We start from the raw sequence: 13,409 nt of genomic DNA, 5'->3' as shown, positions 1-13,409 counted from the left end.
ACCCCTCTACTCCACCTCCATGTCCCTCAGCCCTCTACTCCACCTCCATGTCCCTCAGCCCTCTACTCCACCTCCATGTCCCTCTACCCTCTACTCCACCTCCATGTCCCTCTACCCTCTCCTCCACCTCCATGCCCCTCTACCCTCTCCTCCACCTCCATGTCCCTCTACCCTCTACTCCACCCCCATGTCCCTCTACCCTCTACTCCACCTCCATGTCCCTCTACCCTCTACTCCACCTCCATGTCCCTCTACCCTCTACTCCACCTCCATGTCCCTCTACCCTCTACTCCACCTCCATGTCCCTCAGGCCTCTACTCCACCTCCATGTCCCTCTACCCTCTACTCCACCTCCATGTCCCTCAGCCCTCTACTCCACCTCCATGTCCCTCAGCCCTCTACTCCACCTCCATGTCCCTCAGCCCTCTACTCCACCTCCATGTCCCTCAGGCCTCTACTCCACCTCCATGTCCCTCTACCCTCTACTCCACCTCCATGTCCCTCTACCCTCTACTCCACCTCCATGTCCCTCAGCCCTCTACTCCACCTCCATGTCCCTCAGCCCTCTCCTCCACCTCCATGTCCCTCAGCCCTCTACTCCACCTCCATGTCCCTCTACCCTCTACTCCACCTCGATGTCCCTCTACCCTCTACTCCACCTCCATGTCCCTCAGCCCTCTACTCCACCCCCAGGTCCCTCTACCCTCTACTCCACCTCCATGTCCCTCTACCCTCTACTCCACCCCCATGTCCCTCTACCCTCTACTCCACCTCCATGTCCCTCTACCCTCTACTCCACCTCCATGTCCCTCAGCCCTCTACTCCACCTCCATGTCCCTCAGCCCTCTACTCCACCTCCATGTCCCTCTACCCTCTACTCCACCTCCATGTCCCTCAGCCCTCTACTCCACCTCCATGTCCCTCTACCCTTTACTCCACCTCCATGTCCCTCAGCCCTCTACTCCACCTCCATGTCCCTCAGCCCTCTACTCCACCTCCATGCCCCTCAGCCCTCTACTCCACCTCCATGTCCCTCAGCCCTCTCCTCCACCCTCCATGTCCCTCTACCCTCTACTCCACCTCCATGTCCCTCAGCCCTCTACTCCACCTCCATGTCCCTCTACCCTCTACTCCACCCCCATGTCCCTCAGCCCTCTACTCCACCTCCATGTCCCTCTACCCTCTACTCCACCTCCATGTCCCTCTACCCTCTACTCCACCTCCATGTCCCTCTACCCTCTACTCCACCTCCATGTCCCTCTACCCTCTACTCCACCTCCATGTCCCTCAGGCCTCTACTCCACCTCCATGTCCCTCTACCCTCTACTCCACCTCCATGTCCCTCAGGCCTCTACTCCACCTCCATGTCCCTCTACCCTCTACTCCACCTCCATGTCCCTCAGCCCTCTACTCCACCTCCATGTCCCTCTACCCTCTACTCCACCTCCATGCCCCTCAGCCCTCTACTCCACCTCCATGTCCCTCTACCCTCTACTCCACCTCCATGTCCCTCAGCCCTCTACTCCACCTCCATGTCCCTCAGCCCTCTACTCCACCTCCATGTCCCTCTACCCTCTACTCCACCTCCATGTCCCTCTACCCTCTACTCCACCTCCATGTCCCTCAGCCCTCTACTCCACCTCCATGTCCCTCTACCCTCTACTCCACCTCCATGCCCCTCTACCCTCTACTCCACCTCCATGTCCCTCTACCCTCTACTCCACCTCCATGTCCCTCAGCCCTCTACTCCACCCCCAGGTCCCTCTACCCTCTACTCCACCTCCATGTCCCTCTACCCTCTACTCCACCTCCATGTCCCTCAGCCCTCTACTCCACCTCCATGTCCCTCTACCCTCTACTCCACCTCCATGTCCCTCTACCCTCTACTCCACCTCCATGTCCCTCAGCCCTCTACTCCACCCCCAGGTCCCTCTACCCTCTACTCCACCTCCATGTCCCTCTACCCTCTACTCCACCTCCATGTCCCTCAGCCCTCTACTCCACCTCCATGCCCCTCAGCCCTCTACTCCACCCCCAGGTCCCTCAGCCCTTTACTCCACCCCCAGGTCCCTCAGGCCTCTCAGCTCGTCGAGCTCAGGGCTCCTGGTCGTCCCCACATCCAGGCTCAAGCTCAGGGGAGACCGTGCCTTTTCTGCCGCAGCCCCTCCACTGTGGAATAGCACCAGATCTGCCCCCTCCATCCCTCCATCCCTCCATCCACTCCTTTAAATCCAGGCTTAAAACACACTTATATTCTTTAGCGTTTCCTTAAAGTGGTATTGATTTGTTTCCTGGTTGTTGTTCTTTATGTGTTTCCTATGTCTTTATGGTTATATCGTGACTGATGTCCGGCACTTTGGTCAGCTGTGTTTTATATGTGCTTTATAAATAAAGATGACCTGACAAGATCATGGCCAACACAGAGGACAGACACACAGACACAGACACACACAGACACACACACACACACACACACACACACACACACACACACACACACACACACACACACACACCCCTACCTTGGACACCAGGTCGATGTTGAACCTCCGCCCCTCCTTCACCAGCTTGGCGTAGGTGATCTTCTTCCTGGCCTCTGGTTGGCTGTCTGCTGGAGGGGGGAGGGGCTGGGGCTCTGGTTGGCTGTCTGCTGGAGGGGGGCGGGGCTGGGCCTCTGGTTGGCTGTCTGCTGGAGGGGGGAGGGGCTGGGGCTCTGGTTGGCTGTCTGCTGGAGGGGGGCGGGGCTGGGCCTCTGGTTGGCTGTCTGCTGGAGGGGGGCGGGGCTGGGCCTCTGGTTGGCTGTCTGCTGGAGGGGGGCGGGGCTGGGGCTGGGACTCCTCCCCCTCCGCCTGGGGGTCAGGTGACTGTGTCTCCTCCTCCTCCTTCTTCTCTTCCTTCTCCTCCTTCTCTTCCGCCTCTCCAGGACTGCCCTCTCCTCCTTTCTCTCCTCCTTCCTTCTCTGTCTCTCCGTCAGGTGGTGTCTGAGGAGAACTGGCCCCTCCTCCTCCTGCTGCGCCTCCCTTCACCTCCTCCTCCTCCTCACTGTCACAACAGAAGAGATGGAGCTGAGATACAGAAGACCTGGACACCATGGCTAGGTGGATGCTAGGTGGATGCTAGGCTAGGGCGATGCTAGGCTAGGTTGATACTAGGCTAGGCTACGTTGATGCTAGGCTAGGCTACATTGATGCTAGGCTAGGCTATGTTGATGCTAGGCTAGGCTACGTTGATGCTAGGCTAGGCTACGTTGATGCTAGTCTAGGTTGATGCTAGGGTTTGGGGTTAGGGTCAGGCAGGGTCAGGCAGGGTCAGACAGGGGTCAGACAGGGGTCAGACAGGGGTCAGACAGACCTGGCGTAGCAGAAGACCTCCAGGTTGCAGATGGAGGAGTCCAGGGAGCAGAGCGGCAGCACCACCTCCCCCTCCCCCACCTCAGGCAGCCCCTCCCCCCCCTCCGGCTGGGGGGCCGGGGGTCCCGGGGCTGGGCCCTGCTGCTGGGCCTAGGGAGACACACACACACACACACACACAGACACACACACACAGACACAGACAAAGACACAGACACAGACACAGACACAGACACACAGACAAGCACACGTGTCGTTAGCTAGGGTTGCCGTGGGTGATGTGAATGTGACACACACACACCCTCAGGCCTAGTTAACACACACACACACCCTGTGGCAGGCCTAGTTAACACACACACACACACACACACACACACACACACACAGTGCAGGCCTACCTTGTACTCGTCGATCCAGGACAGCAGGCCGTTGAAGGTGAAACTGGCCCAGTTGCCTGCATAGTAGCTCCTCCTGCACACACACACATGGACACATGGATCAAATGGATCACACACACACACACACACACACACACACACACACACCTCCGTCACACACACACACACACACACACACCTCCGTCACACACACACACACACACACACAAACACAAAGAAAAAACACATACACACCCACACACACACCTCCGTCACACACACACACACACACACACACACACCTCCGTCACACACATACACACACACACTGACCTGTCGACATGCAGGACCCTCTGTCCCACCCGTGAGCAGGCAGCAGCGATGACAGACTCAGAGAGACCTGGACACATACACACACACACACACACACACACACACACGGTCAGGCCCATTGTGAGACACCCGGGCGTCCTGGGAGTCCGTGGCTGGGTGAGACAGTTGATTCAATCAGGGAAGCGTCCACCCCCCCCCCCCCCCCCCCCCCCCCCCCCTGGGTCTACCACCCGCCCCCCCCCCCCCGCTGGGCCTGACCCCGGTGGTCGCCACGGCGATGAGTGGTTCTCTGAGTGGATTATCGGACCTCAGCACCAGCCCACACACACACACACAATAGTAGGTAGCGAGAGAGAGGGAGAGAGATTGAGCGAGAGGGAGAGAGAGAGAGGGAGGCAGAGCCAGAGAGAGAGACTGAGAGAGAGAGAGGGAGGGAGGGAGGGAGAGAGAGAGAGAGAGAGAGAGGGAGGGAGAGATTGAGAGGCAGAGTCAGAGAGAGAGAGAGAGAGGGAGAGGGAGGCAGAGCCAGAGAGAGAGACTGAGAGAGAGAGAGGGAGGGAGAGATTGAGAGGCAGAGTCAGAGAGAGAGAGAGAGGGAGAGAGAGGGAGGCAGAGCCAGAGAGAGAGACTGAGAGAGAGAGAGGGAGGGAGAGATTGAGAGGCAGAGTCAGAGAGAGAGAGAGAGGGAGAGAGAGGGAGGCAGAGCCAGAGAGAGAGACTGAGAGAGAGAGAGGGAGGGAGAGATTGAGAGGCAGAGTCAGAGAAAGAGAGAGAGGGAGAGAGAGATGGAGGGAGAGATTGAGAGGCAGAGTCAGAGAAAGAGAGAGAGGGAGATAGAGATGGAGGGAGAGAGAGGGAGGAGGGTACAGAACAACTCCATTAAGTCCTCATCCTCGTCCCCCTCATCCCTCTTACTGCTCCTGTGGCCTTGCCCTGCCACACACACACACACACACACACACACACACACACACACACACACACACACAGAGACACACACACACACACACAGAGACACACACACACACAGAGACACACACACACACACTCAGAGGCACACACACAATGGGGAGGTGATTTATTTCCACGTATATCTACTGCCACATAAACCTATCTCTGTGTCATTCACGGAGGGCATCTCCCAATAGAAATAGGCCAACAGTGCTCCACATCGACTGGTCTGGTCTGGCTGTGCTCTAACAGTGCTCCACATCGACTGGTCTGGTCTGGCTGTGCTCTAACAGGGCTCCACATCGACTGGTCTGGTCTGGCTGTGCTCTAACAGTGCTCCACATCGACTGGTCTGGTCTGGCTGTGCTCTAACAGTGCTCCACATCGACTGGTCTGGTCTGGCTGTGCTCTAACAGTGCTCCACATCGACTGGTCTGGTCTGGCTGTGCTCTAACAGTGCTCCACATCGACTGGTCTGGTCTGGCTGTGCTCTAACAGTGCTCCACATCGACTGGTCTGGTCTGGCTGTGCTCTAACAGTGCTCCACATCGACTGGTCTGGTCTGGCTGTGCTCTAACAGTGCTCCACATCGACTGGTCTGGTCTGACTGTGCTCTAACAGTGCTCCACATCGACTGGTCTGGTCTGGCTGTGCTCTAACAGTGCTCCACATCGACTGGTCTGGTCTGGCTGTGCTCTAACAGTGCTCCACATCGACTGGTCTGGTCTGGCTGTGCTCTAACAGTGCTCCACATCGACTGGTCTGGTCTGACTGTGCTCTAACAGTGCTCCACATCGACTGGTCTGGTCTGGCTGTGCTCTAACAGTGCTCCACATCGACTGGTCTGGTCTGGCTGTGCTCTAACAGTGCTCCACATCGACTGGTCCGGTCTGGCTGTGCTCTAACAGTGCTCCACATCGACTGGTCTGGTCTGACTGTTCTACATCGGCTGGTTTGGTCTGGCTGTATGCTGCTGTGCTCTAGATCGACTGCTCTGGTCTGGCGGTACGCCGCTGTGCTCTCTCGCCTCCGCCCAATCATCATTAACCTACACTGAGGAGGCTGTCTGGCACGGCTATATAGGCTACAGCTAGGCTTCATGGCTATCTAGTTTAGCCTCGGTTGGACTGGTGTGTGCTTTATTTATTTTTTATTTTCTATCCTTTTTTTTTTTCTTTTTTTAATGTGGACACTCTCACATGTGTGTGTGTGTGTGTGTGTGTGTATTTCTATCCTTTTTTTAATGCTGTATGTAAAGCACTTTGAATTGCTCCTGTTGTATGACATGTGCTACACACATACACTGGCCTTGCCTACTGGGATGACAGTGGACACTCTCACGTGTGAGTGCGTGCGTGTGTGTGTGTGTGTGTGTGTGTGTGTGTGTGTGACACCACCCTCTACTGCACCACATTCTACTTGCCTATTAACTAGGAGGGAAGGGTGCGCGTGTGTGTGCGTGCGTGCGTGCGTGTGTGTATGTGTGTGCGAGTGTGTGCATGTTTATGTGTGTGTGTGTATGCGCGTGTCTATGTGTGTGTGTGTCTATGTGTGTCGATGTGTATGTGTGTCTAGGCGCGTGTCTGTGTGTGTGTGTGTGTGTGTGTGTCTGTATGTCTATGTGTATGTGTGTGTGTTTGTGCACGTGTCTGTATGTGTGTGTGTGTGTGTCTATGCGAGAGTGTGTGCGCGTGTGTGTGGTCGTACATCTCAACCCCGAGGCAATCCTTAAAGATGTTTTTAAAAAGTGTAAATAACCAACAATGTCACATTTTTAATGCCGTCTATCGCGGGGGCGTATTGATTTTGTCCACATCATGTTTGCTAAAGACAAACATTACCTGCCACCACGCGTCGGCGGGGGGCCTGCGACGTGCCTGTCCATAAATAATAAATGGACCCCGTCAAGACTTTGATGAGCGGGCCAGGCACCAGAATGCTTTCAGCAGGAATTGTATGAAATCATAAATCACTCTTCATCTTCTTCACAGCAGAGCATTCCAGAATGGGTTCTATCTCTCCACCTTCAGAGTCATTTTAGCTGTTATTTATAGTGTGGCTGGGGGAGGAGGGTGGGGGGGAGGGTGGAAGGGTTAGGAGAGAGAGAGGGGTGGGGGGGAGGGTAGGAGAGAGAGAGAGAGAGAGAGAGAGAGAGAGAGAGAGCAGGCCTCAGCAGAAGAGAGGAGTATGGGAAGGCACTTCCATTAACCCCCCCCCCCTCCATCCCACCCCTACCCCCCCTCCATCCCACCCCCACCCAGCTTTGTCACAGCAGGACAACAGGATCTCTCTCCATCTCCCTCCTTCCCTGCCTCTCTCCCCCTCCCTCCCTCCTTCCCTCTCTCTCCCTCCCTCCCTGCCTCTCTCTCTCCATCTCTCCCTTTCTCTCCCCCTCCCTCCCTCTCCATCCCTCCTTCCCTCTCTCCCCCCCTCCCTAACAAACAGCCCCACCACAGCCCAGTGAGCAGGCCTAACAGGCTACTATATTAAGCTAATAATAAACTAGCCTATTACACCCGCCCGCTGTTTACATGTTCTTATGGGCCGTGACCAATCAGCAGGCAGCTCTGTGTCAGTGACTCTAAAAGGCTAAGACAGTTTCCACAGCAGTAGGAGGAGCAGCAAGCTAGCTAGTCCCTGGTCTTACACAGGCCTCGCTAGCAGCTAGCAGCTAGCCTAGATGTTTGACTGGCTATAGGCCTAGCTAGCAGCTAGCCTAGAATTCAGTGGTTTTCAACCCTCTCCTCGGGGACCACCAGCCGTTCCACATATTTGATCTGTTCCACCACCAGCACACCTGATTAATCAAGTATAAACCATAATTGCTTTGTACTTGATTAGTTGAATCAGGTGTGCTGGTGGTGGAACAGATCAAATATGTGGAACGGCTGGTGGTCCCCGAGGAGAGGGTTGAAAACCACTGGCCTAGATGTTTGACTGGCTATAGGCCTAGCTAGCAGCTAGCCTAGATGTTTGACTGGCTATAGGCCTCGCTAGCAGCTAGCCTGGATGTTTGACTGGCTATAGGCCTCGCTAGGGCTGCAACTAACGATTATTTTGGTAGTCGACTAATCTGTCGATTATTTTTTCGATTAGTCGCGATTAGTCGTGTGGCTTTTCGCTGCGCGTAAATGGCAACGCAGAAGCATAAATCCGGCTTAACTAGCTATCTAACCTAACGTTACGCCAAGCTACAGCTGCTCACAGAGCTAGTTGATTGGCTAGCTAGCATTGCTGGCTAGACTACAGACAGCTCACGTTAGTAGGCTACGCTTGGCGCTGTTTATCTTAGACAGCTCGCTGGTGGACTCAACATAATTGAAATAGCATTCACTTATCAAGCATCATTCATGATCATCCACCATGACTACCTGGTATTTTAATAGCGACCACCCCTCACTTCATTTCATCTCGCGTTCTCCTGGCTTCAACATGGAAAACCCCTGCTACGTAACGTTACATACAAGCGCCTCTGTCTGTCACATGCGTGCCACAGGGCAAATAAATTAATAGCACAAACGCTCATAGCATGTACAGCCCTGTCCATGAGACGTTGTTTTCCAACATGTAACAGTAAAGCTAACATAAACATTACGACCCTAACAATATAACGTTAGCCAGTTGGCTAACAACGTTAGCTAAAACTTACCCAGCTGATTCTTGCATGGCTCCCGTTTAAAAAAAAAAAAAAAAAAAAAAGGTTTTTTTGTATATATTTTTTTATGCGATTAGTCGACAACACAATTTCACGTCGACGAATTTTCGTAATCGATTAGTCGTGACTAGTCGACTAATCGCTGCAGCCCTAGGCCTCGCTAGCAGCTAGCCTAGATGTTTGACTGGCTATAGGCCTCGCTAGCAGCTAGCCTAGATGGTTTATTAGCTCCTGGTCTTATCTACACCATGTATTAACACTAGAACAGCCGTGCCTATGTCACCTACTATAAGAGCCGCCTCGTGGGTCAAATGAACAGTCTTTACAATGGGAAGCTGCTACTTACACACAATGACCACTAGTTGGTGCGTCTTGTAAATTATACTGCTTCCTACACAGAAAAACTGCAAAATAGCTTTATACTAGCTTATCCTGATGTGATTTTGATAAGTAAGGATATGTAAGGATACCGGGTGGTAGAACGGCGACATATCTAGGAAAAGTCATGAAAGGAGGGTCCTGAAATTGTATCGAGTGCAAAGATATAACAGAGTCAAATGACCCCACCCAAGTCTGGCGTGATTCCATACAGCAGCTAGCTATAGCCTAGATAGTCCTTGGGACCATAGCGGAACCTGGCTAGAAGAAGCAGAAAGAAGAATGTTTTATTTACCTTGCCATCAATATGATGCTATTGATCCTGGATAGCAACAAAAGAATCAGGATCATTCTGATCCAGATTAGAAGTTTAAACAACAACGGGGCCCTGAGCACCTGCCATCTAGGACAGGGGTGGCCAACCAGTCGGAGACTAAGAGCCCAAACAAATGTGTTGGGGTACCAGAAAGAGCCACATCATACATGCGGGCTCACAAAAGCTCTCACTCTCACACACACACACACACACACGCAATACATTTCCAATAGGCTATGAGACCAGTGTTGTCATTTCAGCAAAGGCCAAGGTATGGCAAGGTACAGAGTGGGGGGGTTTCCCCCCCTTGGTGGATTTTTTTTTGCCAAATCAGTTGTGCAATGGTCAATTTTGGTGAGTTGTTTCTATACAATTGACTTATATGACATTAAGGTAATGAATAAAGGAGACAGCTACAGTATGTAGGTAGTAATCTACATCTTTCCTAGCAGGCAGACTGGTTCAATCTCCTTAGAAACAAAACATTACAGATTTAGCTATTCTCAACTCTAAATTAACGGCACTGTTAAAACACTAGTATTGTAAGACCTCACCTGTGTCCCTGTACTTGTCTCTGCTGCCCTTTGACCAAAAAAGCTCCTTGTTATGTCCATTTTCCTTTTTTTCACTGGCATATTTTTGTTACAGCTCACCTAGTAAAAGTGAGACGATTGACAATATCAAAACATGCTTGCACACACATATAACTTACACACAAGTTAGTTTTACTGGCCCCAATTTGGTACAATTATTACTGAAATTATTGAGAATAGAGACATTGTTGACATACGTAAACTAGCTGTTGTAATCTTTAATGTTCGCTAACTAGCTTGTTAGAGTTAGCTTCACAATCGCGGGTGACGTTTGGTCCGTTTTTTCACTAAAATAACATTAGAACATGTTTGACAGAACATGACATGAACTTTACAATCTAGTAGCTGCCATCAAATTGTCTAGATTGTCCAGGGCCTAGAACCTAGGTCTTTGCTGTGTTCAGGGCCTGAATGGCCGTAGGGTAGAAACTGAGCTTCAGTCTATTTGTCCTTGCGGACATGGTCCTGAACCGCCTGCCCATGGTAGAGCTAGACTCAGTCTTAACAAAGGACCAGGGTATTAACATGGCAGAGCCAGACTCAGTCTTAACAAAGGACCAGGGTATTAACATGGCAGAGCTAGACTCAGTCTTAACAAAGGCCCAGGACAGCTAGCCTCTGGCACCTCTGGGGACCCAGACACACAGATGTCAGAGTCCCAGGGGGTCCAGCAGGGAGCCACCCAGGCGTACCCAGGGCTGTGCCCCCCATGTACCCGCCACCCAGGCCCCCCCTGGTGGGTGTCTGGACCGGGGACTGACGGGGTGCAACCAACAGGAACCCCCGTTAGTGTGTGTGTGTGTGTGTGTCTCTTCTCTCTCTCTCTCACACACACACACACACACACACACACACACACACACACACACACACACACACACACACACACACACACACACACACACACACACACACACACACACACACACACACACACACACACACACACACACACACACACACACACACACACACACACACACACACACACACACACACACACACACACACACACACACACACACACACACACACACACACACACACACAGTCACAGGTGAGATCCAGCAGATGGAGACAGTGTGTCATTAGAGTGCCACTATATTCATACACAACTGTTCCCTGTCCCCCCCCCCCACACACACACACTCACACACACACACACACACACACACACACACACACACACACATATATATATATACACACACACACACACACACACACACACATACACACATACACACACCTTATCCAACACACAGCTACCAGAGGCTAGGGGACCAGGACAACACGCCTGTCTGACCACCCCTGACACACACACACACACACACATACACACACACACACACACACACACACACACCTGCCTGAGCAGTCACACACCGGGGCACCAGCCCAGTCACTGTGACCTGCAGCCTGCGGCCCAGCTGGCCTCCCTCCCTCCCCAGACTTACAGTACATAACATGGACAGCAGGAACAGTAGTAGCTCTGTCAACAGGTCTGTCTGTCTGTCTGTGTGTGTGTGTGTGTGTGTGTGTGTGTGTCAGGTGTGTGTCTATGTGTGTGTGTGTCTGTGTGTGTGAGTGTGAGTGTGTCTGTGTGTCTGTGTGTGAGTGTGTGTGTGTGTGTGTCTGTGTGTGTGTGTGTGTGTGTGTCAGGTGTGTGTGTGTGTGTGTGTGTGTGTCAGGTGTGTGTGTGTGTCTGTGTGTGTGTGTCTGTGTGTCAGGTGTGTCTGTGTCTATGTGTGTGTGTGTGTGTGTGTGTGTGTGTGTGTGTGTGTGTGTCTGTGTGTCAGGTGTGTCTGTGTGTGTGTGTGTCTGTCTGTGTGTCTGTCTGTGTGTGTGTGTGTGTGTGTGTCTGTGTCTGTGTCTGTGTCTGTGTGTGTGTGTGTGTGTGTGTCTGTGTGTGTGTGTGTGTGTGTGTGTGTGTGTGTGTGTGTGTGTCTAGCCTCCCCATGACAGTGCAGACTGACAGCAGAGGAGAGGAGCGCCCAGCCAGCCAGCCTGGTCAGGAGGATGTAGCTATGCTAAGCTATGCTAGCCGTGTGTCTATGACGTCCTGACGCCGTGACGTGGTTACGTCTACCTGGTCAGCTGGCGTCAGACACCGGTGATGACGTCACACCTGTCGGCTGTTAACCAGACATGATGATGGTGTTGTTGTTAGCTTGTTAGCTAGCTAGCTGGCTAGCCGTGTCCGTGTCTTAAGGAGAGCTTAACAAGCTCGTTCACCGGTTATGAACACGACAACACCTTTGTGCACACATATATACATATAAGATATCATACACTTCCGGGTGGATACAGAGAGAGAGAGAGAGAGAGAGAGACTCAGCTCAGAGGCTAACGACGCTAGCTAAACTAAGCTAAGCTAAGCCAGGACAGACAGACAGGGTCACGTGTCTCTGTCTCTGGTCTCACGGTAGTCATGACTACCACACCTTCACGGTAGGTAAGGCGGGAAGGTAAAGACGCTCGCGTACCTGTGCCCAGGATGACAACATCGACCTCAGACGGCAGGTCTGTCTGCTGCTGCTGGGCCGCCGCCATGTTGGATATGGATGGATGTCACGTGACGACTGAGAGAGACGCGCGCTGCTGTTGACAGTCGCAAGCGCGCGCACGCAGCAGGGCACGCGGGCGGGCGCGCGCGCACACACACTCACACTAGGGGTGCAGGTTCTGGATTTTATATTATAGTTACAATACACTAAGCATAAGTATAACACACACTCACACACACACACACACACACACACACACACACAGACAGAGAGAAACACACACACACACACACACACACACACAGACACACACACAGACAGAGAGAAACACACACACACACACACACACACACACACACACACACACACAGACACTCGCACACACATTGGTATGTGATGATCACATTTTCGGAAAACGAGTGTATTATATAAATGTGTATTGTTTAAAGTTTAGAGTCTCTCTCTCCTCCGGTCGTAACTGAGCATCAAATAAACCAAAGTAGCGCTTGTTTGGTGCACGACAGCTTAACATAACATATGTTAGATTCTTCTAGAATCAATGGCAGTATATCATTAATTTAAAAGTCTGAAAATGTCTGTACAAATCACAGATTGCCTCTTGAATATGTTTAATAATTAATTTCCCCGCGCCTGTGTTTCTCTCTGTCTGTGTGTGTGTCTGTGTGTTTACATCAAACATTAATATTCATGTTCCACAGCCCTGATTGGCTGCCAGACAGGAAAATTAGATTTTAGACGACAGAGGGCCTCTTGTGTGTGTGTGTGTGTGTGTGTGTGTGTGTGTGTGTGTGTGTGTGTGTGTGTGTGTGTGTGTGTGCGTGTGTGTGTGTGTGTGTGTGTGTGTTTTATGTGTGACGGCGTGCATGTGTGTGTTTATGTGCGTGTGTATGTGTGTGTGGCTGTGATCTAAAATTCCAGCTCCGGAACA

The 13,409-nt window shown here is 52.3% G+C and overlaps 1 protein-coding gene across 1 annotated transcript in view; it reads right to left on the bottom strand.

Moving 5' to 3' along the window:
• Nucleotides 1-12,506, bottom strand: part of chm (CHM Rab escort protein) — a gene marked incomplete at both ends in the record, with an annotated part of 15,528 nt that extends 3,022 nt beyond the window's left edge. The window contains 6 exons of the mRNA XM_080549936.1: nucleotides 2,523-2,963; nucleotides 3,027-3,042; nucleotides 3,352-3,500; nucleotides 3,749-3,821; nucleotides 4,061-4,127; nucleotides 12,440-12,506. Of these exons, the coding sequence (XP_080406062.1) occupies nucleotides 2,523-2,963; nucleotides 3,027-3,042; nucleotides 3,352-3,500; nucleotides 3,749-3,821; nucleotides 4,061-4,127; nucleotides 12,440-12,506 (813 nt within the window). The remainder of the gene's footprint in view (nucleotides 1-2,522; nucleotides 2,964-3,026; nucleotides 3,043-3,351; nucleotides 3,501-3,748; nucleotides 3,822-4,060; nucleotides 4,128-12,439) is intronic.
• Nucleotides 12,507-13,409: the final 903 nt, after the last annotated feature.

The sequence above is a fragment of the Nansenia antarctica genome (assembly GCF_963989245.1).
Source record: "Nansenia antarctica genome assembly, chromosome: 20".
NCBI lineage: Eukaryota > Metazoa > Chordata > Actinopteri > Argentiniformes > Microstomatidae > Nansenia > Nansenia antarctica.
Note: the sequence above shows the minus strand (reverse complement) of the source record. Positions and strands in the feature narration are given on the sequence as shown.